At 60.3% G+C, this 20,056-nt stretch overlaps 2 protein-coding genes across 6 annotated transcripts; both read right to left on the bottom strand.

Annotated features, from left to right (window-relative positions):
• Positions 1–3,016: 3,016 nt before the first annotated feature.
• CELA1 (chymotrypsin like elastase 1) lies at positions 3,017–5,189 on the bottom strand. 2 transcript variants are annotated; one of them, XM_079329120.1, is made up of 8 exons: positions 5,018–5,189; positions 4,834–4,916; positions 4,639–4,739; positions 4,279–4,404; positions 4,057–4,193; positions 3,660–3,805; positions 3,253–3,402; positions 3,017–3,149 (listed from the first exon to the last, which is right to left on the bottom strand). In XM_079329120.1, exons 1-8 carry the CDS (start codon positions 5,058–5,060, stop codon positions 3,132–3,134), a joined length of 804 nt encoding a protein of 267 aa, XP_079185246.1. In that variant the 5' UTR covers positions 5,061–5,189; the 3' UTR covers positions 3,017–3,131. The 2 variants fall into 2 exon arrangements, with proteins under 2 accessions (XP_079185246.1, XP_079185245.1); XM_079329119.1 differs by having other exon boundaries at positions 4,639–5,129.
• Positions 5,190–6,381: 1,192 nt separating this feature from the next.
• Positions 6,382–19,988, bottom strand: GALNT6 (polypeptide N-acetylgalactosaminyltransferase 6). Of its 4 annotated transcripts, none has more exons than XM_079329100.1 (11): positions 19,448–19,988; positions 13,466–14,059; positions 12,310–12,482; positions 11,189–11,338; positions 10,881–11,115; positions 9,889–10,006; positions 9,588–9,788; positions 9,047–9,178; positions 7,607–7,708; positions 7,367–7,519; positions 6,382–7,249 (listed from the first exon to the last, which is right to left on the bottom strand). In XM_079329100.1, the coding sequence occupies exons 2-11, from the start codon at positions 13,951–13,953 to the stop codon at positions 7,136–7,138; spliced, it is 1,866 nt and encodes a 621-aa protein (XP_079185226.1). In that variant the 5' UTR covers positions 13,954–14,059; positions 19,448–19,988; the 3' UTR covers positions 6,382–7,135. The 4 variants fall into 4 exon arrangements, with proteins under 4 accessions (XP_079185226.1, XP_079185224.1, XP_079185225.1 ...); XM_079329098.1 differs by lacking the exon at positions 19,448–19,988 and adding an exon at positions 16,704–16,842; XM_079329099.1 differs by lacking the exon at positions 19,448–19,988 and adding an exon at positions 16,549–16,656.
• Between the last annotated feature and the right edge of the window lie 68 nt (positions 19,989–20,056).

Genomic DNA, 20,056 nt, shown 5'->3' on the forward strand with positions numbered 1-20,056 from the left:
GGCCTCCTCGGCCCCGAGCCGGCCGCAATAAAATCTCTCCTCCCGTCTCTGTGCCTCCGTGCTGCCTTGGCCCGCGCCCGCCGAGCCTTCCTCCCCCGGCCCGACACCATCCCCCCCTCCCGGCTCCCGCACCAGCCTTCCCCGCCTCCTCCTCCTCCTCCTGCTCAGGGAACAGCCCTGGCGAGCAGGAGCCGGCTCCGAGCTCTCGGGGCAGCCCGAACATCTCTGGGGTGCTGGAAAAGGGGACAGTGCTGCAAATCCGCTTCTTGGGCAGCGAGGAAATGGCCCTTGGGAATATGGGGGGCACACGGAGGATTCGGGGCGACCCCATTAGGATTCTCCCTGACACTTGCTCCCTTTCCCTCCCCGAACTGACCTCCCCGGTCGTGAGAGGTGTCACATTCGGGGACTGCCACCTCCTCGTCCCTCAGCTGCATACTGGGCCACTCTCCCCCAAGCCTGGCGACAATCCGCCAGCCCAGCGTGCCCCAAACACCAATTCCCACCCGGAACTGGCCCCGCTGACAGGATCCAGCGCCCGCGGGGGCTCCTCTCACCCCGTGCTCGTCTCCTGCTGAACAAAACTGCCGAGTGGGACCAGGTGGCTCTGCCAGCACCGCGCTGGCCTCAGGAGCAGTGGCTGCCCCTGGCACTGCTGCAGCCACTCGGGGGCTGCGTCCAGCTCTGCCCCTCCCATCAAGGAAAACACGGAGGGGCTGCACCGTGTCCAGAGAAGGGACCAGAGCAGCTGTGGGAGCTGGGGAGGCTCAGCCTGGAGAAAAGGAGGCTCTGGGGGGCCCTTGTGGCTCTGCACAACTCCCTGGGAGGAGAGGGCAGCTGGCTGGGGTCGGGGTCTGGGAACAGGGACAGGAGGAGAGGGGAGAGTCTCGAGCTGGGCCAGGGGAGCTCAGGGTGGACACCAGCAGGAATTTCTCCATGGAAACGGTGCTCTGGCCTTGGAACTGCCCAGAGAGATTTGGAGTCCCCATCCCTGGAGGTGTCCAAGGAATGCCTGGATGTGGCACTCAGTGCTCCGGGCTGGGACAAGGGGGGGGATTTGGCACAGCTTGGACTCCATGGCCTGGAGGGATTTTCCCACCTCAGGCATTCTGGGGTTCTGTGCTTGGTGTGTCGAGGGATGCAGCTGCTGCAGTAGCTGGGTTTGAGTTTGAGATGAAGGTTGATCTCTGGGTGGTACTGAATCATTAAAAATCAATATAATCACGTACAAAGGTCCTCTAAATAATTAAAGTTAGAAGGTGGTGTGTTTATTCAGCAGCTGGCAGCGTGGGAGTCACCTCCAAAAGGCATGACCACTCTGAACAAGGTTCTTTGCCATCCATTTATTTCCCAAGATCTTACATTCCACACACATGCACAACCCTAGCACCTCCCATCCCATTCTATATTAACATGAGGCTGTGAGTCCCTCACTCATGTGCAATTCTTCTCTTGAATTGGGTTGGTGGTCTCGAAATAGGTCAGTGGCCTCAAAGGATGAAGTCAGGAGAGTCTTCGTCAGGTCTCAGTGACCCCGTGCTTCATGATGCAGTCCAGGTGCTGGCCATTGTTCTTACTGGTTTCAGTTTGATCTTATAACATTTCACTTGCTCTGTGTTCTATACTCAAACTGATAATAGCAGATAATACAGCAATTAGCCCTAGCTTCAATATCTAGTAATCATTCACCTACCATGTGCCTTCCTAACTTACGTCTTGGTCACAGAAGTTGTTTCTACCCTTAGCAAAAATCTTAACTCTTTAAAATCATGATCCAGTACAAGAGGCAGTTACCTGCTGTGCCCTTGCTGACCTTCAGAGAGCAGTGGCACAGCCAGATGGGAGGAGACAAAGATTTGGGAGGAAGAGCAAAACTTGCACTCTTGGAGTGTGAGGGGATAAACCCCAGGGGTTCCTCCTCAGTGGCACCAGCTCGGGCTGTGTCTGTGTCCCTGCACTGGGAATCGATGGATTTGTGGAACAGCAACATCTGTACTCCAGTCCCTGCAGTGAAAACCCCTTGAGGTGAAAGTGAGACAGAGAACCTTGGGAATGCTCAGACTGGGAATTTTCCTTAACAGGAGCACCAGGCCGGGCATCATGGCGGGTCAATGGAGAGGAATGTGACAATCTCCTGATGTCCACCCTGAGCTCCCCTGGCCCAGCTCGAGACTCTCCCCTCTCCTCCTGTCCCTGTTCCCAGAGCCCGACCCCAGCCAGCTGCCCTCTCCTCTCAGGGAGTTGTGCAGAGCCACAAGGGCCCCCCAGAGCCTCCTTTTCTCCAGGCTGAGCCTCCCCAGCTCCCACAGCTGCTCTGGTCCCTTCTCTGGACACGGTGCGGCCCCTCCGTGTTTTCCTTGATGGGAGGGGCAGAGCTGAACGCAGCCCCCGAGTGGCTGCAGCAGTGCCAGGGGCAGCCACTGCTCCTGAGGCCAGCGCGGTGCTGGCAGAGCCACCTGGTCCCACTCGGCTGTTTTGTTCAGCAGGAGACGAGCACGGGGTGAGAGGAGCCCCCGCGGGCGCTGGATCCTGTCAGCGGGGCCAGTTCCGGGTGGGAACTGGTGTTTGGGGCACGCTGGGCTGGCGGATTGTCGTCAGGCTTGGGGGAGAGTGGCCCAGGATGCAGCTGAGGGACGAGGAGGTGGCAGTCCCCGAATGTGACACCTCTCACGACCGGGGAGGTCAGTTCGGGGAGGGAAAGGGAGTAAGTGTCAGGGAGAATCCTGATGGGATCGCCCCGAATCCTCCGTGTGCCCCCCATATTCCCAAGGGCCATTTCCTCGCTGCCCAAGTGGCGGATTTGCAGCACTGTCCCCTTTTCCAGCACCCCACAGATGTTCGGGCTGCCCCGAGAGCTCGGAGCCGGCTCCTGCTCGCCAGGGCTGTTCCCTGAGCAGGAGGAGGAGGAGGAGGAGGAGGCGGGGAAGGCTGGTGCGGGAGCCGGGAGGGGGGGATGGTGTCGGGCCGGGGGAGGAAGGCTGGGCGGGCGCGGGCCAAGGCAGCACGGAGGCACAGAGACGGGAGGAGAGATTTTATTGCGGCCGGCTCGGGGCCGAGGAGGCCGGAGCGCGGCGGGGGGGAGTCAGGGGATGTCGATGGGCGAGGGGCAGCGAGCGCTGGTCCCGCTGCGCTCAGTTCTGGGCGATGACCTGGAAGGGAGAAAGGGCCGGGCTGAGCCGCGCGGGGCCGGGGCCGGCGAGCGGAGCCCGAGAGCGCGGGGCTGAGCCCGGCCCGGCCCGGCCCGGCCCTTACGCTGTTGATCCAGGAGACGTAGGCGGAGACGCGGGTGAACACGGTGGGTTTGCGGAGGACGTTGCAGCCCTGGCTGGACACGAAGCTGGTGACGCCGTGCACCTGGTACTGGCCATTGACGGCGCAGTGCAGGGGACCGCCGGAATCGCCCTGCGGAGCGAGGAGAGCGTGAGTGGGACACGGGGGCACAGGGGGACACAGGGGGACAGGGGGTACAGGAGAACAGGAGGGCACAGGGGAGGCACAGGGGGCACAGAAGGGCACAGGGGGAAGAGGAAGGCACATCGGGCACAGGAGGATACAGGAGGGCACAGGGGGTACAGGGGAGAACAGGAGGGCACATGGGGAGGCACAGGGGGCACAGGAGACACAAGGAGAATAGGGGGGAGCCGGGGCCGCGGCCGGACCTGGCAGCCGGAGCGCACGCCGTCGCCGCCGGCGCACACCATGGTGTTCTTGACGGTGGAGCCCCAGTAGGACGCGCTGGAGCAGGTCTGGTAGTCCACGACGGGCAGGTAGGCCTGCAGCAGGACGCTGGACAGCTGCCCGTTGCCTGCACGGAGCGGGCGCCGGTCAGCGCCGCCGCGCAGCCGGAGCAGAGCCCGCGGGCCCCGCGCAGCCCCTCCGGCCCCCAGCGGCCCCCCAAAGCTCGGCACGGCCCCGGCCGGCGCTGGGCACCCGCGGGGCCCGAGCGGAGCCCCGAGCGGAGCCTCCCGCGGCCGCCGAGCGCTCCGGGAGCTGCGGCGGCGGCGGCGGCGGGGCGGGCTCGGGGCGATGCGGGGCGAGGGGTCCCCCGGCACTCACTGCGGGTCAGGCCCCAGCCCGTGATGTAGCAGGGGTAGTTGTTGGGCAGGATGGTGCCCTCCTGGGGCAGCACGGCCAGCTGCACGGCGCCGTTCAGGGAGGCGTAGCCGTTCAGGCGGAACAGGGCGATGTCGTAGCTGCCGGGGCGAGGGAGAGGGTGTTAGCGGGACCCCCCCAAATCCCGGCCGCGCTCCCCCCACGTGCCCCTCCCGCGGGCTTTACCCGCCGGCCACGTTGTTGCTGTTCCAGTAGGGATGGACGATGATCTTGCTGACGCTGAAGATCTGCTCGCTGCCCTCGTTGGCGTTGAGGTTGTGCTCTCCGGCCACCACACGGTAGTTCAGGTTACTGCCGGCAAGGTGCAAAAACCCCCCGTCAGCCCCAGCTGCGGTCACTGCGAGCGTGCGCTGCCCCGGGACGGGCGGAGCGGGGAGAGGATGCTCCCGGAGAAGCCGCACGGAGCCCGCGCCTGAGGAGCCCACGGTCCCTCTGCGCGTCGGGGCAGCCAGAATTTCTCCTGGGAAAGGTTTTTGGGGGAGAGGAGCTCTGCCGAGAGGCAGGAGGGGTCCCCGCGCTGCTCACTTGTTGACGCAGTGGGCGGCGGTCATCACCCAGTTCCTCTGGATGAGGGAGCCTCCGCAGGTGTGGTACCAGCCGCCGTTGGAGTAATACTGCAGGGAGACCTGGGGAGGGGGGCGAGACACGGGCGGGGCTGAGCGCGGGGTCGCGGCGCGAGCAGAGCCCCGGCAGCGGCGGCGGGACCCCGGCAGGACGCACCTGGTAGGGCCAGGCGTGCGAGCGCGCCTCGGTGCCGCCGACCACGCGCTGCATCGCATCGAGATCCAGCTCGGAGCAGCGCCCTGCGGACAGAGGGGCGCCCTGAGTCCCCCGCGGGCTGGGGGTGGGTGCGGGGGGGCTCAGGAGGCGCCGAGGGAGGCCGAAGGCTCCGGGCGGGACTCACCGCACAGGGCGAGCGCGGCGAGGAGCACGAGCTGCAGCATCATCGTGGTGGAGCGCGGGGTCCGCGGCGGGACCGGGGCGCTGCCCCGCGGGCGCTTTAACGGGGCGGCGGGGGCGGCGCGGGAAGGGCCCCAGGTGCGGCGGGCGCGGCCAGCGGCCTTGGCCCCTGTGCCAAAGCACACACGGCGCCGAGGCCGAGGCACCGCGGCGACCCCCGAGCGCCCCTCGGCTCCGCAGCCCCGGGAGGCGCTGCCCCGGCCGGCACCTCCCGCTGCCGTGTCCCGGAGCGGCGGCTCGGGCTCGGCTCCGGGGCCTTGGGGCGGCTCTCCAGGGCCTCGCTCCGTGCCCTGGCTCCGAGAGTTGATCCAACAGCGGCTGCAGGGCTGGGGGAATGGAGGCACGAGCGGGGCTCGACCTTCAGCCCCTCGCCGAGCGCCCAGCACGGGCAGCGCCGGGACAGCGCCGGGGCTCGGCCCCCCCGGGCCTGAGTTTGGGGCACAGCCACGTGGTTCGAAAGGAATCCGGGAGATTTGGCCAACACCGGGTCATTTTCACCCCTTCAACTCCAAATCGAGGCTGTTTTGGGGGGAATTTTGTCCCTGGAGGCACAGGCACCGGCAAACAGCATTTGGGATCATGGAGGTCATGGGGTAAAAAGTGACACGGATTTGGCCTCAGAGATGCCATGGGATAGGACAGATAGTGTCGAGAGAGAAATGGATCTAGAAAATTGTTTCAAAGGATGTCCTTGCAAATAAGGCTCGATATTTTGGAGAAGTAGAAGTGGGAGAGGTGCATTGTAGTCAAACCCACTGATTTTAGGTGATTGGCTTTAAGGCATTTTACAGCATGATGTGACAAAGGCCAAGAAGTGCTTATAGTCTATTTTAATTGGGAAATAGGGGACCTCTGATTGCCTGAATTATAATATCTGTATTGTTTTCCCCATTTTTGAGACTGAAAATGGAATAAAAGTTTTGTAAAACACCTCTTGGTTGCCAATCTCAGGGTCAGAAAGGACAAAATCTGACACAGGTCAACGGAAATGAAGGAGATTGAAAAGCACCTGGTGCACTTCTGCCTTTATCTGCAAGGAAAACATGAGATTTCACAGTTTGTTCTGTCAGCATGGCAGGACCCCATGTTTGGGGTCAGCGTGTTTGTTCTGTCAGCACCAAGGGCACGCGGTGAGGGACAGCAGCAATGGCTCCACCCCACACAGGGACACCCCAACCCAAAACTGATCCCCCAGCTGTGGCACCAACAGCTGTAAACTCGTTTTTTGGCTAAAAAGGGATTTTCTAGAAGAAGAAGTGGGCGGGAAATCAAGTGAATTTGGGGAGCTTAGAAGCACCGGGGACAGGATTTGTGTAAAATAAATCATCTCTTTATTTGAGGTTGCAGGTCTAGGACAGATTCTCCCCCCTCCTGTCATGTCCAGGAGGATTTTTCCCCTACTATGAACGAAATAGCAACAAAAATGGCAGGTACAGGAGTTGGAATAGACAAAAAACCGAGATGTGGCACCTGGGACCTTCTTGAGAAGGATTCTGTGGTGCCATCCAGGTAAAACTCTTCCTGCTCAGCACAAGCAGAATCGCACCCAGGAATAATTATAATTTAGTAATAACAATAATAAAAACAATCCAGCTTGCTCCCCACTCCAAGTCCAACTTGATTTCTAAGGCACAGATCCCAAGTCCTCCCATTGCCCGCCAGGGGCCACCTCAAGCCACGAATCCCCCCGGACGGGAGGAGCCCCACGGTCACCATCCTCCTCCTCCTCCTCCTCCTCGCCGGATTTTCCCGCCCGGATTCCCCATCTGAGGAGGCGCACGCACGTTTTTAATGCCCGATATGGACCGAAGAGGCTCTGGCTGGAGCCGGGATGGGGAGGACGAGCGGCGACACCCGAGGAGCATCCGCAGGAGCGTCCCCGCCACGATCGCTGCGTTTCGGGGTCCGCGGGGCCCCTCAAAGGCACGGGAGTCAGTTCAAGGCAACCACGAAATGCAGCATATTTAAGGCTTTTCACGTCTTAAATTCAAGCGAACGAGGAAGTTTTTTTTTTTTTTTTGGATCCTGGTTTCTTGAGCGTGGCCGGGGGCTCCGCTCTCCTTTAGGTGAAGGACCAGAGCTGGTGCGGGTCCGTGAGGTCGCAGGGAACGAGCGCCGGGTGCTTCCCCCGGGCCGTCAGACACAGCCCCGAGCCCAAGCTCTTGATCAGCCGGTTCTGCCGAGAAACAACCCAGGAGATCAGTGAGCGACCGCGGGATGCGCCCGAGGGGAGCAGCAGCTCGGTGCGCACCGTGCCCGGGGGCGATGCCCGGGACGGAGGGGGTCTCCTCACCTGTGCCAGCTCCCACTCCTCGCTGGCGGGCACCCGGCCGGGCTTCCCTCGGAACTGGCACTCGCCCAGCTCTGCCGAGCCCCCTCCCGCTCGCAGGCACAGCTCCTTGCCGATGTTGTGGCGCAGCTCCCGCTGGCTCGTGTACTCAAAGTACTGCGGGAAGAGCCAAGCGGGGCCGTCACTGCCGCGCCCCGGGAGATGAACCCCAGGGAAAATGATGGGGGTGGTTTGGAGACCCACCTGGTTGCCCCCCAGCCCGTGGCAGGGGTACATGATGAGAGGTTTTCCACCGTGGTTGTTCTCCCCGACGTCCAGGCAGCTCTTGGTGCCATCATTTTTTATCTGTGGGGGGAAGAGAAATGTTGGGAGGGGGAAAGAGGTGATGGGGAAAAGAGCGGGGAGAAAAAGAGGGAGAGGAAAAAAAAAGGGGAAGAGAGGGGGAAAGGAGGAGGGGAGGAGAGGGGGGGAAAAAGACGGGGAAGGAGTGAGGAAAAAGGTGGGGAGAGCTCAGAGGAGCCGGGGTGGGACCCGCCTCGGATTTGGCTGTGCAGGGCTCTGGGTTATTGCTGTGCAAACACGATCCCGGCTCACAGCGCCGGCTCCGGGTCCCGTGTCCTTTCCAGGACACGGGGAACGCCCGAGCCACCGCCTCGGGCACACGGAGCCAGAGGGAAGCCGCCCGGGCTGAGTTTCAGCAAATAAAGCTGAATGAAAAGAGCTGGATGGGAGCCAGCACCCTGCACCCGGCTGTCACCCGGCCGTGCCTGCTGCTGTCACATCAGCCGGGCTGAGAGGGGCAGACTCAGGATCCAGCACACGGCTTGAAGGAAAGAGATTTTCCAGCAGCTCATCCTCAGGGATGGAGCTGGAGCCCTTCACCCTGTCTGTCCCGATTTCCTCAGGGATGGAGCAGGAGCCCCTCACCCTGCCTGTCCCGATTCCCTCAGGGATGGGGCCAGAGCCCCTCACCCTGTCTGTCCCGATTCCCTCAGGGATGGGGCCAGAGCCCCTCATCCTGCCTGTCCCGATTCCCTCAGGGATGGGGCCGGAGCCCCTCACCCTGTCTGTCCCGATTCCCTCAGGGATGGGGCCAGAGCCCCTCACCCTGTCCCGATTCCTCAGGGATGGGGCCAGAGCCCCTCATCCTGCCTGTCCCGATTCCCTCAGGGATGGGGCCGGAGTTCCCATCCTGCCTGTCCCGATTCCCTCAGGGATGGGGCCGGAGTTCCCATCCTGCCTATCCCGATTCCCTCAGGGATGGGGCCGGAGTTCCCATCCTGCCTATCCCGATTCCCTCAGGGATGGGGCCAGAGCTCCACATCCCGCCCCCAGCTCAGGTTTTCCAGCCCTCCCTGCTCTTCAGGACAGTGTTTGGGGCTCAGAAATCTTTTCAGCTCTTCCCCTGAGTTTAACCCAAGTCCACGTCCCCGTGGGTCCCCCACTCTGGAACTCAGCCCAAACCCGCTCTGCTGGATTCCAGCTTAGCCGGAGCCCAAACCGGTGACAGATGAGGTGACAGACAGACGCGGTGACCGGTGACAAACGTGGCAGCACTAACCCCGCCCCAGTTTAACGCAAAACCCCCAAACCCAACCTTCGGGCCCTTCCCCTCCTCGCTGTTCCCAGCCCGAGGCTCCTCGGGCACTCCGGCAATTCCCCCAAAAAATCCGGCAAACTCACCGCTCCGTAGAACGTGGGGGTCAGGTCGGGCACGAACATCTCGGGGTAGACGTTCTGCAGGTACCAGGTGAAATTCCTGCAGTGCAGCCGCTCCCGCAGCCTGCGCCGCTCGGAGATGTCACCATACGTCTTCTGTCATCGAAGTCACGGGAGAAAATTCAATTCGCTTCAGAAAACAGCAGGGAAAACCCCCCAAAAACCCTTTCTGAACTGAGGGGTCACCCCAGCTTTGTCATCATCCCTCACGGTGTCACCAACACGGAAATAACTGGGGGGGGGGGGTCACCTGGCAGGTACCCACAGGCTCCAGCAAGAGCTCGGAGATATTTTGGCACAAAGTTTCGGTATTATGGGAAAAAAAAAAAATAAAAAAAGTTTTCTACTAGGAAACATTCTGGCCACAGGGGGAAAGAAAGCCAAAAAAAAAAAAAAAAAAGAAAAAAAAAAAGGCTTTTTGCTATTTCTGTAGCCACGGCTACCACCCGTATTTGGTTTATCCCCTCTCCCCCTGCTCAGGTGGAGCTCCCAGTGGGACCAGCACCTCTCTGGCCATCTGCGAGGCTTGCTGGTTGCGGCGGTAGAAGATCTCCTTGTAATCGTCCATCCAGACCTCGGCCAGGCGCACCTGGTTCCGGGAGATCACCTGGGTGCCCTTGGGGAAGGTGTGGGGGCTCTTGGAGCGGAACACGTGGCCCACGACGGAGCAGGGGATGATCTCCACCTGTCCCCCGCACTGCCACACCTGCGGGGAAGCCACACCTGAGGTGGGGGGGTCCAGCTCCCGGGCCCCCCGATAGGGAACTGCTTGGAGGTGCCTTCGAAGGAGACCCCCCCGTCCTTACCCTGAAGGACATTTCCACGTTCTCACCCCCCCAAATCTCCATCTGGTCGTCGTAGGAGCCGATGTGCTCGAAGTAGGACCTGGAGATGGCAAAGAGGCCACCTGCGAAGGTCGGGGACCTGCGGGGGCCAAAGAAAGGCAGAAATCTGAATTTTGGGACATCACAGCCCCAAAATCAGAGTTCCCCTCCATCCAGCTGCGGTGGCTTTGGTGGACAGGCCGGGCCTGGCTGCTGGGAGGGGACAGAGGTGACAGCGTGACACGGAGGGGCCTCGCAGCCGGCTGGATACAAAAGGAAAAGAGGATATTGTTACCAAAAACCTGTCGCCAAAAAAAAGAGGGAGGTCAGAGCTCGGTGCCCCAATCCCTCCTCCCTCTTCCCTAATCTTTTCCATCTGAGGCTGGAACAGAACCTCGCTTTTATTCAGGAAAAAGAATAAAACCCCGAGGGTTCTCTGAGCTGCTGGAGACGCGGCCCCGCCGGGAGCCGAGTGCCCGTCTGGAGGTGAAAAGAGCCTTTATTGGGACCGGAGCGTCTCCCAGGTGACCCGCGCACAAAAGCGGCCCCGCGGCCGGGCTGGGGCTGCGCCAGGCGCGGTGTCCGGTGTCTTCCCCCCGGGAGCGCCCGGCTGATCCTGGAAAACCACTCAGACTCTCTCTGCGTGTAAAACAGAGGGAGAAAAATGTTGGTGCAGCCTGATCCGCAGGGGGCATCGGGGAGGGAGAAGGTGCAGACAGCAATTAAATCCTTAATGGGCCACTCTGCCGGAGCGAGAGGCGATTCCAAGGTCCGCGTTCCCCAAGCCCCAGGTGAGGTTTGTCCTCCACCATCCCCACGGAACAAACTCCCTGAGATCTCCCATGCCAAGAATCCCAGGGCAGAACCGTGCTGGGCAGGGGCAGCACCACCCACCCACCAACACCGAGGACACCGTGGATTTGTTGGGAAAAAGAGCAAACCCAGCTGGACGAAGCGCCCCGTGCCGGGCTTACTTGATGGGGAAAGTCTCGTCCTTCCTGCGCTGCCTCTCCCGGGCAGGAATGACCTCCCAGCCGAACGTCAGGCTCCAGTCGAAGTTGCCCCGGCTGTGCTGCTTCCCGTTCTGCACGGGCTTGGAGAACTCGAAGGTGTTGAGGTCGATGGTGGCGATGTCGGGGCTCACGACAGCCGTGGGCTCCTCGGCGATGCGCGACAGGAGCGGCTCCAGCCACCCGTGGAAACACTCGCCTGGGACACGGGGCAGGGTTGGAGCGGGGACAGCGCCGCTCACGCGGCGGGGGGGTCACGGGTGGGCACTCACAGTGGGCATCCAGGAAGGTCAGCACCTCCCCGCTGGCCACGCTGGCCCCCAGCAGCCGCGCCGTGATGAGCCCCTTGCGCTCCCGCTGCCTCACCACGCGCACGATCTGCAGCTGCTCCACGTAGCGATCCAGCTCCTCCTTCAGGTACTCTGCGGGTGGGAAGAGAACCCGGATCCATCAGAGAGGCAGGTGTCAGTCCCTGCAACCCACCAGCCCATCCCCTCCCGTCCCATCCTGTCCCACTGGCGGCTGCTGGATTTGGGTTCAGGGACACCTGAGCCTTTGCTCCAAACACAAATGTATTTTCGGCTAAAGAAAATGAGTTTTATCATGGTCTAATTCCTCCCTGGAGAGGGACTGGGACGCTGACAGGGTGAGGAGGGCACATCCCTGTGCTCAAAGTGTCACCAGAGGAACCCGGGATTTCTTGGCAGATGCAGCCAAGTCAGGAACTGGGAATGGCCAAGTGAGAGCCGGGACTCCCAGAAAACCGTCCTGGGAAGAGAATCCGAGTCCAACCATGTCCAGCCACGGTGGGAGTCGAATTCTGGGGCAATGAAACCCCAGGGCACCGCGAGGTTCCTGCTCCTCGGGAGCCCGTGGGTGGAAAGGGAGAATTTATCTGGGACAAGGGCAGAGTCCACTTCTCCCAGCGCCCCGACACTGAACTCCGGGTTAATTAGCTCTGGGTGCTAATTAACGAGGGTGGGTGAGTGTGGTGGTTTGTGGGGCACCTGCTTTGTCCCCAGGGCTGGCTTTACAGCAGTGCTGGGGAAGGGAAAATCCCAGGGGTGCTCTGGGGTGGGTGTGAGATGGGATATCCCAGGCTCGGCATCCCCTGCATCGTGCCAGGGCTCCCATCCTTCTGATCCCACGTCCTGCCATGGATTCTGCCTTCCTCTGAGCCCCAAATCGCAAACCCCAGCGCCCTCACAGCTCCCCCTGCATCCCTCTTGCTCCCACATCCCATCGCAGCTCGTCCTGCCTCCCTCTGGCATCCACATCCCGCATGGTTCCAGCATCCCTCTGACCCCGCATCCCATCACAACTCCTGCATCCCTCTGTCCCCACCCCCCCGCCCTGGTTCCTGCCTCCCCCCGCCCCCTGTGTCCCCACCCACCGTCCGTGCTGGCATCATCCACCAGGATGACCTCCCGGAGCAGCCGAGCCGGGGACGAGTGCAGGACGCTGTAAACGGTCCGCAGCAGGGTGGACCAGGCCTCGTTGTGGAACACGATGACCACGCTGGTGGTGGGGAGGGGAGGGCAGCGCTTGAACTTCTGATCGATGCACCTGGGGGACAGAATGAGGGGGAAGGGGGTGAAGGGCGAGGCACGACCGGAGTGACCCCCCCGATAACCCCCCCTCCCCAAAGCCCACAGCGGGGGAGCAGCTCTGGCCCCTCTGGACTCATCCCTGCTTTGATTCCCATTGATTTTGGTTGAGTGAGTCCCATTCCCGGCCTCCGTGTCCCCCCTTTGTCACCGCTACACCTGCTAAGCACGGATAATCGCCTGCCAGCGCGGGGGGCTGGATTCCTCCGGCCTTTCAAGGCTTTCTCCATCCCGAATTCCCCCCGTGTCTCCCCCATCCCATCCCCCCGCACGGACAGGGCCGGGGGCGGGGGGAGCCCGCTTTAATCCGGCAGCCCCCGGCCGAGGGCAGGCGGGGAAATCTCTGGAGCTTCCCCGTTTCCCTCCCCCCTACCCCAGCGGGGTCCGAGGCTGTTCCACTCCGCTAAGAAAAGAAAAAGTCTGAGCGCCGGAGCCGCTGGAATAAAGGAGGGAGAGGAGGGAAGGGCGGGGAGGTGCCGGAGCCACCACGCAGGTACAGGAGACACAAAGAGCCTCTTGCCATTAAACCCGCCCCGAAAAGGGGCCAAATTAGGGAGAAATTATAAGAAACGAATTCTCTTTTTCCCCAGCTCTGTCTCAATTCAGTCCTTTGCCAGTGCTGGGTCACATCCTGGCCCCAGTCTGCTTTAACTTCCTCTGAAATGTAAGGGAGTCAGTGGCCAGATTTCAGGGGGTCAATGGCCAGATTTAAGGGAGTCAGTGGCCAGATTTGAGGGAGACGGGGGCCAAGATTTCAGGGAGTGAGTGGGCGGATTTGAGGGTGTCAGTGGCCAAATTTCATGGAGCGAGTTGCCAGATTTGAGGGAGCCGGGGGACCCAAGATTTCGGGGAGACGGAGGGGCCGAGATTTCGAGGGCCAAGATTTCGGGGGCCAAGATTTCGGGGAGACGGGGGCCCCGCGGTCCCGAGCCCGGCTCTCACTCGGGGGGGCGGCTGTCGGGGCCCAGCGCTCTCTGCAGGGAGATGCGGTCGCTGGCGAAGGCGTTGAAGCAATGCTTCTCATAACCCCGCTCCTTCTCCTTCGTCTCCTCGGGTGTCCAGCGATCCTTCTTGAAGGCTTTTCCGTCGGCCCCGGGACTGGCGGGGTCCTGCGGGGGTCTCTCCATCAGCGGCCGCAGCTCGGCCGCCGTGTAGACGCCGGGCAGGCAGGAGCGGCCGCTGGGCAGCGGCTCCGGTGGCGGCTCCGGGGCCCCGATCTGCAGCCGCGGCATCGAGTCCCGCAGGTCCCGCACGGCGCCCAGCATCAGGTCCAGCACCTGCCCCTTGCCCTGCACGATGTTCCGCAGCCACGGCTCCTCGCCCGGCTCCTTGCTGCCCGCGTCCTTCTGCAGCATGAAGAGGAAGAGGACGAAGACGGCGCCGGCCAAGGCCACCTTCAAGGGGCTGTAGCGGCGGCGGAACAGCCTCATTTTGGGGTGTTTGGGTGGTTTTTGGAGGGTTCTCCGGGCTGGGCTGAGGGATTCAGGAATGTGGGGGTTCGGGGTGCATCACGATGCGCTGCTGTGCTCCTGTGACCTGGGGGATGGAGAGACACCTGCAGTTAATTCCCGGGCTGGATGCATTCCCTTGATGTCAAAATAAAAATATTGAACTGAAGATATCACATATTGTATTTGAAATTCTATTCTAAGATTCTGTTGTACCTAAACAGAATAAAAAAATATAATAAAGTAATGGAATATTTTTGTTAAGGACCTTTAAGATCGTCCACGGGCAGGGAACCTCCCACGAACCAGGTTAATAACAAAGAATAATATAATAATACAATAGCAACATAATGCATGAATATAATGACAAAGTAATATTAGTAACATACTAACATATCAATATTGCAATACAGCGTTAGTGATACATTAATATAGCAATATAATATTAGCAACATATTAATATAAAGTTTGGCACAAGCGACACCTGTAAAATTCATTCCCCCCCAGCCCTTCCAGCCCCCAAATTCATCCCAAAACTAAAACATCAAGAAAAGTGCCGGTTAATAAATGCCGGAGGATGTGTCACCCCCCACCACCACACACGGGACCCTCCAAAAGTTCTGTCTGAGGCTGCAGCCTCCCCTCGCACGCCGAAGTCAAAATAGAACAAAAAATTTGCCAAAATCTTTCTGGCCGCGGGGAAAAAAAGCCTTTTCCTGGGTATTTTCCTGCCTGCGAAGGAAAACTCGAGCAGACCATGCAGCGCTGCGGGTTCGGCCGGGCTGCAGCAGCAGGTTCGGTGTGCGGTGCCGTGCCCGGTGCTGCGGCCACCGGCAGCTCGGTGCCAGCTCCCGAACTTGCCCCGGGCTCCGTCGGAGGCTCTGAGCTGCCCCCAAACTCCCCGCGGCTCCTCTTTGTGAGCCGCGGCCGCCGGAGCATGGACGAGCCCGGCGGGATCCATTCACCGCCATCTCCTCCTCCTCCACTTCGGGGTCCCCCCCCCTCTCTTCCCCTGATTCCTTTTTTTTTTTTTTCCTCTTTTTCTTTTCATTCTCTTGGAAATGGGGCGGGGAAGGGCACCTGCCACAACTTCAAGGCCGAGGAAGTTTGGGCTGGGGAGGAGGAGGATCCCCGGGGTCCCCGCTTTGAGCGCCGCGGGATCAAAGCTGGACCACGCTTCACTGCCAAGGTCCCCGGCCCCATCCACGGAAAAGCAAAATTGGGGGAAAAAAACCCCCATCAATCCCTTCATGTTTCCTGCTATTTCCTTGAAATTCCTGCCCGAAGCTGAGCGAGGGTGCCCCCACTCCACTCGTGCCCCCCGAGGTTTTCATCGCACTGCTCACGAGGAGGGAAAAGCAACGGATTTTGGGATAAAAAAAATCTGTTTCCATCAACCCCACAGCTCTCTGAGCTTCCTTCCTGCCACGTTGCTAACGAAGCTCGTTAGGTGTCAGTGTTAATTAAACCCAGAGGGACACAGGTGTGCGGGGGGGCACAAGAGCTCCCAATCCCTTCCCCTAAAGGGCCAAAAAGCCAAATAAAAATAAAAAATTTCCCCCTGAAAGGCTGGAGTGGATTTGGCACAGAACTCCTGGTGTTGAACTCTCCGCTACCTGCCCTGCAAACCCCCGGAGGATTCTGCTCCACCCCATCCCGAAAATCCCGTGCTAAGACGGGGCTGACCCTGCACCCTGGAAAAACAACACCGAAATGACCCAGGGGAGCCTCCTGGGGTCAGAAAAGGGGAAAAGGGCTCGGTGGGAATTCGAGGAGCAGCCCCCCGGGTGTGGGGGGGAGGGATGGTGGGGAGAAGTAGAAACAGAGATACACTAGTGGAGAAAAAAAAGGAAAATAAATAAAATAGAAGTGAATTGACACCGACACCACCTCAAGGCGAGGTGGCCACCGGCTCCACGTGGCAGCAAGCCACGATGACATCGGGAGGGGCAGGGACTGGGAAAAGCCAAGAGCGGGAAGGGAGGCGCGGCAGGGGACAGCGGGGTCGCTCCCGGGGGGATTCAGGTGCAGGGGGAGGAACAGGGAGTGCGAGGGGTGGGAGCTCGCAGGGAGCGGATCCTGTCGGGCTCCCCCCGTGCAGGTGCTGCCCTCACCCCTGGGGATGAGCCCCGGGGTCCTGGAGCCGCTCCCGGGGCTGTGGGGTGGGGGCTGTGCGAGGGTCTCTGCCCCGCCGGGGGTCCTGGGGTGCCCATGGGGGTGACGGGGGCTGGGTGCCCCCGCTGCCCTGCCCGGAACTGCCGCAGCCCCTGGAGCCGCTGGGCTGCTCTGGGGGGCTCCATCCGGACCCCCCACCCCGGGGGGCTCCATCTCAGGACCACCTGACTCCCCTTCCATGGAGGGTCTCTGCACCGGGACCCCCGAGCACCCAACCCCAGAAGGGCCCTCCCCAGGACCACCCTGCTCCCCCCCGGGACCCTCCTGTCTCCCTGTCGTGCAGGGGGGGGTACACACCAACACTTCCAGACACCCTTGCCGCGGTGGGGGGCTCCACACCGAGACCCCCGGACCCCTTCTCTGAGGCAATGACTTCACACCGGGACCCCCAGACCCCCTTACCACAGAGGGGGGCGCCACACCACAACCCCCGGGACCACCGGACCCCTTTCCCTGGGGCGAGGGACCCCCTTCCCCGGCAAGAGCTCGGCACGGGAACACCCCCAGACCCCTTTACAGCTGAGGGGGGCTGAACGCCCCATCCCCTCCCCTCTCACCGGCTCCACGGCGGCTGCGGGGCCGCAGGTGCGTCCGGGTGGGGCGGGGTCACCTGCGCTACCTGTTCCCCGCCCCCCGGGGCAGGTGCACGGGGCGGGGCCGCCGCGTTCCTAAAGCCGCAGGGCCGGAAAAAACGCCAGGTCCTGGAGATACCTGAACAGGGGAAACACTGAATCCTGGAGAAACCTGAACAGGGGAAACACTGAATCCTGGAGATACCTGAACAGGGGAAACACTGAATCCTGGAGAAATCTGAACAGGGGGAAACGCCGAATCTTGGAGATACCTGAACAGGGGAAACACTGAATCCTGGAGACACCTGAACAGGGGAAACGCCGAGTCCTGGAGGCACCTGAACAGGGGAAACGCCGAGTCCTGGAGGCACCTGAACAGGGGAAACACTGAGTCCTGGAGATACCTGAACAGGGGAAACAGCGAATCTTGGAGGTGCCTGAACAGGGGAAACACTGAATCCTGGAGAAACCTGAACAGGGGAAACACTGAATCCTGGAGATACCTGAACAGGGGAAACGCCGAGTCCTGGAGGCACCTGAACAGGGGAAACACTGAGTCCTGGAGATACCTGAACAGGGGAAACGGCGAATCTTGGATGTGCCTGAACAGGGGAAACGGCGAATCTTGGAGGTGCCTGAACAGGGGAAACACTGAATCCTGGAGAAACCTGAACAGGGGAAACACTGTATCCTAGAGAAACCTGAACAGGGGAAACGCCGGGTCCTGGAGGTGTCTGCCTGTCCCGGGAATAACGCTGCGTTCTGGGGCCGCCCACTGGGCCCGTGCCTGAAATGGCAGTGCTGTGCTGGGACCACTGGGGACACTGGGAACCTCAGGATGTCACAGGATGCGAGCCCAGGTGTGCTGGGACCAGTAAGGGACTGGTACTGGGGACACTGGGAACCTATGGAGGTCACAGGATGTGAGCTCAGGTGTGCTGGGACCAGTAAGGGACTGGTACTGGGGACATTGGGAGCTATATGGGTAGAACCCCACGGGTGCTGGGACCAGTAAGAGACTGGTACTGGGGACACTGGGAACCTCAGGAGGTCACAGGATGCAAGCCCAGGTGTACTGGGACCAGTAAGGAGTTGGCACTGGGGATACTGGGAGCCTCAGGAGGTCACAGAATGCAAGCCCAGGTGTGCTGGGACCAGTAAGAGACTGGCACTGGGGATATTGGGAGCTGCATGGGTAGGATACTACGGTTGCTGGGAACCAGTAAGAGACTGGTACTGGGGACACTGGGAACCTATGGAGGTCACAGGATGTGAGCTCAGGTGTGCTGGGACCAGTAAGGGACTGGCACTGGGGATACTGGGAGCCTCAGGAGGTCACAGGATATGTGAGCCCAGGTGTACTGGGACACTGGGAACCTCAGGAACCTGTGGAGGTTATGGGATGTAAGCTCAGGTGTACTGGGACCGGTAAGGCGCTGGCACTGGGGACCCTGGGAGCTACATGGGTAGAACCCCACGGGTGCTGGGACCAGTAAGGGACTGGCACTGGGTGTGTTGGGGGTCGCAGTGATTTATGGAGATTCCAAGGTCACGACCCGAGGTGTGCCGGGACCAGTAAGCTCCTGGCACTGGGGACACTGGGAACCTCAGGAGGTCACAGGATGCCAGCCCAGGTGTGCTGGGACCAGTAAGGGGCTGGCACTGGGCGTGCTGGGGGAAGCGGGATGGGCCCGGGCGGGATCCATCACCCAGACGAGGATTTTCCTTTGGCTCCGGCGCTGTGCGGAGGATTTGGGAGATTTGAGCTGGAGCAGAGCGAGGATTAATCAGGATTATCGGGATATTAGCTGCAATATTAACTGGTTTACAGGGATGAAATCTCCGGGGCACAAACACCCATCGGCCCCAAATTAAAGCGCTAATGAGCTGGAATGAGGTGCGAGGGGAAACTGAGGCACGGACTGGAGCCAACCCTGGCCCCGCTATCCCCCCGGGGCCTCCATCGCCCTCCCCGGGGCTTTTTCGAGTTCATTTCGAAGTCGTCGCTCTCGCCCATTTCGTTTCCTGCTTTGGAGGTTTCGCTCTTCGCTCAAAACCCCAAGGGGAAATTCCCTCCCCCAAATTTGCTGCCGCTCGAATTTCGGGCGGCCGCCACTCTCAGACATCACCGCTGCCACCGGGCAGGGAAAGCAGGGTTTTCAGCAGGGTAAGTCACTTTTTGGGGGAAAGAGAAGGTTTTGGGGTCCGCCGATGGGATTTTGGGCACCCTGAACTCTCCTCGTTCCCCCGTGCCGGGTTCTGCCCTTCAGAGCTGCTCTGCCAACCCCCAAAATTGAGAATTCTGTGCTGCCAAATTGCTGCTTTTAATTGCAGCTTGGGAGAGGCTTTTTTTGGACATTAAAAAAAACCCAAAAAAACATCTCCTGCGGCTTCGTCCTGGTGACACCAGTGTGGGGGAAACGAGGAGTCGAGACTCGAAAAGCCCCGGCAGGGGTGGAAGAAATCCATAACAAAAATCTTTCCAGGCTCGTTCGGGAGCAGCGGCTCCGTGTCACACTCCAATTAATAATCAATTGGCGTCTCTATAGACAACTCTTAGGCAAAACAGAACTTGAAATAGAGGTGAAGCTGGCTGCCTGGGGGGTGAAAAAATGTTTAATTTTGAGGTTTTTAAGGAGGAGAAGAACCCAAAGAGCCAAAATTGGGGTGAAGTTACCCCTCGGTGTGGGGCGAGCACCGCAATTCCCTGCGCTGGGAGCAAACCTTACCCTTGCCTCGGAGGATTTCCCTGCTCCAGGTTCATTTCCTTCGGGATTTCTGCCCTTCATCCCTCCCGGGGCATCCACAGTGTCGGAGGCGGTTCCATCCAGCCCTCCAGCCCAACCCCTAATTTGAGCCACAGCTTAAATTTAACGCCGAGCTGAAACTTGCAGCGCTGAGCGGCAGCAAACCTGGAGGAGTTGACAGGAAGCCAGGCTGATTTTGCATATTTACGAACCTCTCAGATCCCCTCTGCAGATGGTTTGCAGATTTGTGCCCAGCTTTGGGTTTATTTATTATCTTTTCGCTCGGTAATAATTGGTGCAAGATGGGAAAACTGGGAAGTTTAATCCATAATACAGCTGTTAGAGAGGGGACAAAGGCAGGGAACACATTTTCCTCCATGATGCCAGTATTGGTTAATTGATGCTGGGTGGTGTCTCCTGGAGTATTTTTGGGAGGAGAAGGGGCCGAGCAGCTCAAAAAACGGGAATTGTGTCCCCACTCATGGAGATCATTCCTTGGATGTGTTTGTAGTTGGGCGTTATTTGCTCTCGAGCCCAAAACTTCAATCCTTTGGTACTGAGCTGGAAACACAACTTTTTCCAGGTAGATTT

The sequence above is a fragment of the Erithacus rubecula genome (genome assembly GCF_903797595.1).
Source record: "Erithacus rubecula genome assembly, chromosome: 31".
Classification (NCBI taxonomy): Eukaryota; Metazoa; Chordata; class Aves; order Passeriformes; family Muscicapidae; genus Erithacus; species Erithacus rubecula.

What these genes read in the sequence shown, in the direction of transcription:
- CELA1 (XM_079329119.1), bottom strand. Translation starts at nt 4,892, where the DNA reads ATGCGATGCAGCGCGTGGTCGGCGGCACCGAGGCGCGCTCGCACGCCT. An exon ending in GCCGCCCACTGCGTCAACAA is followed by an intron (nt 4,405 to 4,638) that starts GTGAGCAGCGCG and finishes CCTTGCCGGCAG; the next exon opens with TAACCTGAACTACCGTGTGG. An exon ending in GCGTGCGCTCCGGCTGCCAG is followed by an intron (nt 3,403 to 3,659) that starts GTCCGGCCGCGG and finishes CTCGCTCCGCAG; the next exon opens with GGCGATTCCGGCGGTCCCCT.
- GALNT6 (XM_079329100.1), bottom strand. Translation starts at nt 13,953, where the DNA reads ATGAGGCTGTTCCGCCGCCGCTACAGCCCCTTGAAGGTGGCCTTGGCC. An exon ending in ACGTGGAAATGTCCTTCAGG is followed by an intron (nt 9,789 to 9,888) that starts GTAAGGACGGGG and finishes GCTTCCCCGCAG; the next exon opens with GTGTGGCAGTGCGGGGGACA. An exon ending in CCCCCACGTTCTACGGAGCG is followed by an intron (nt 7,709 to 9,046) that starts GTGAGTTTGCCG and finishes TTCCCCCCACAG; the next exon opens with ATAAAAAATGATGGCACCAA.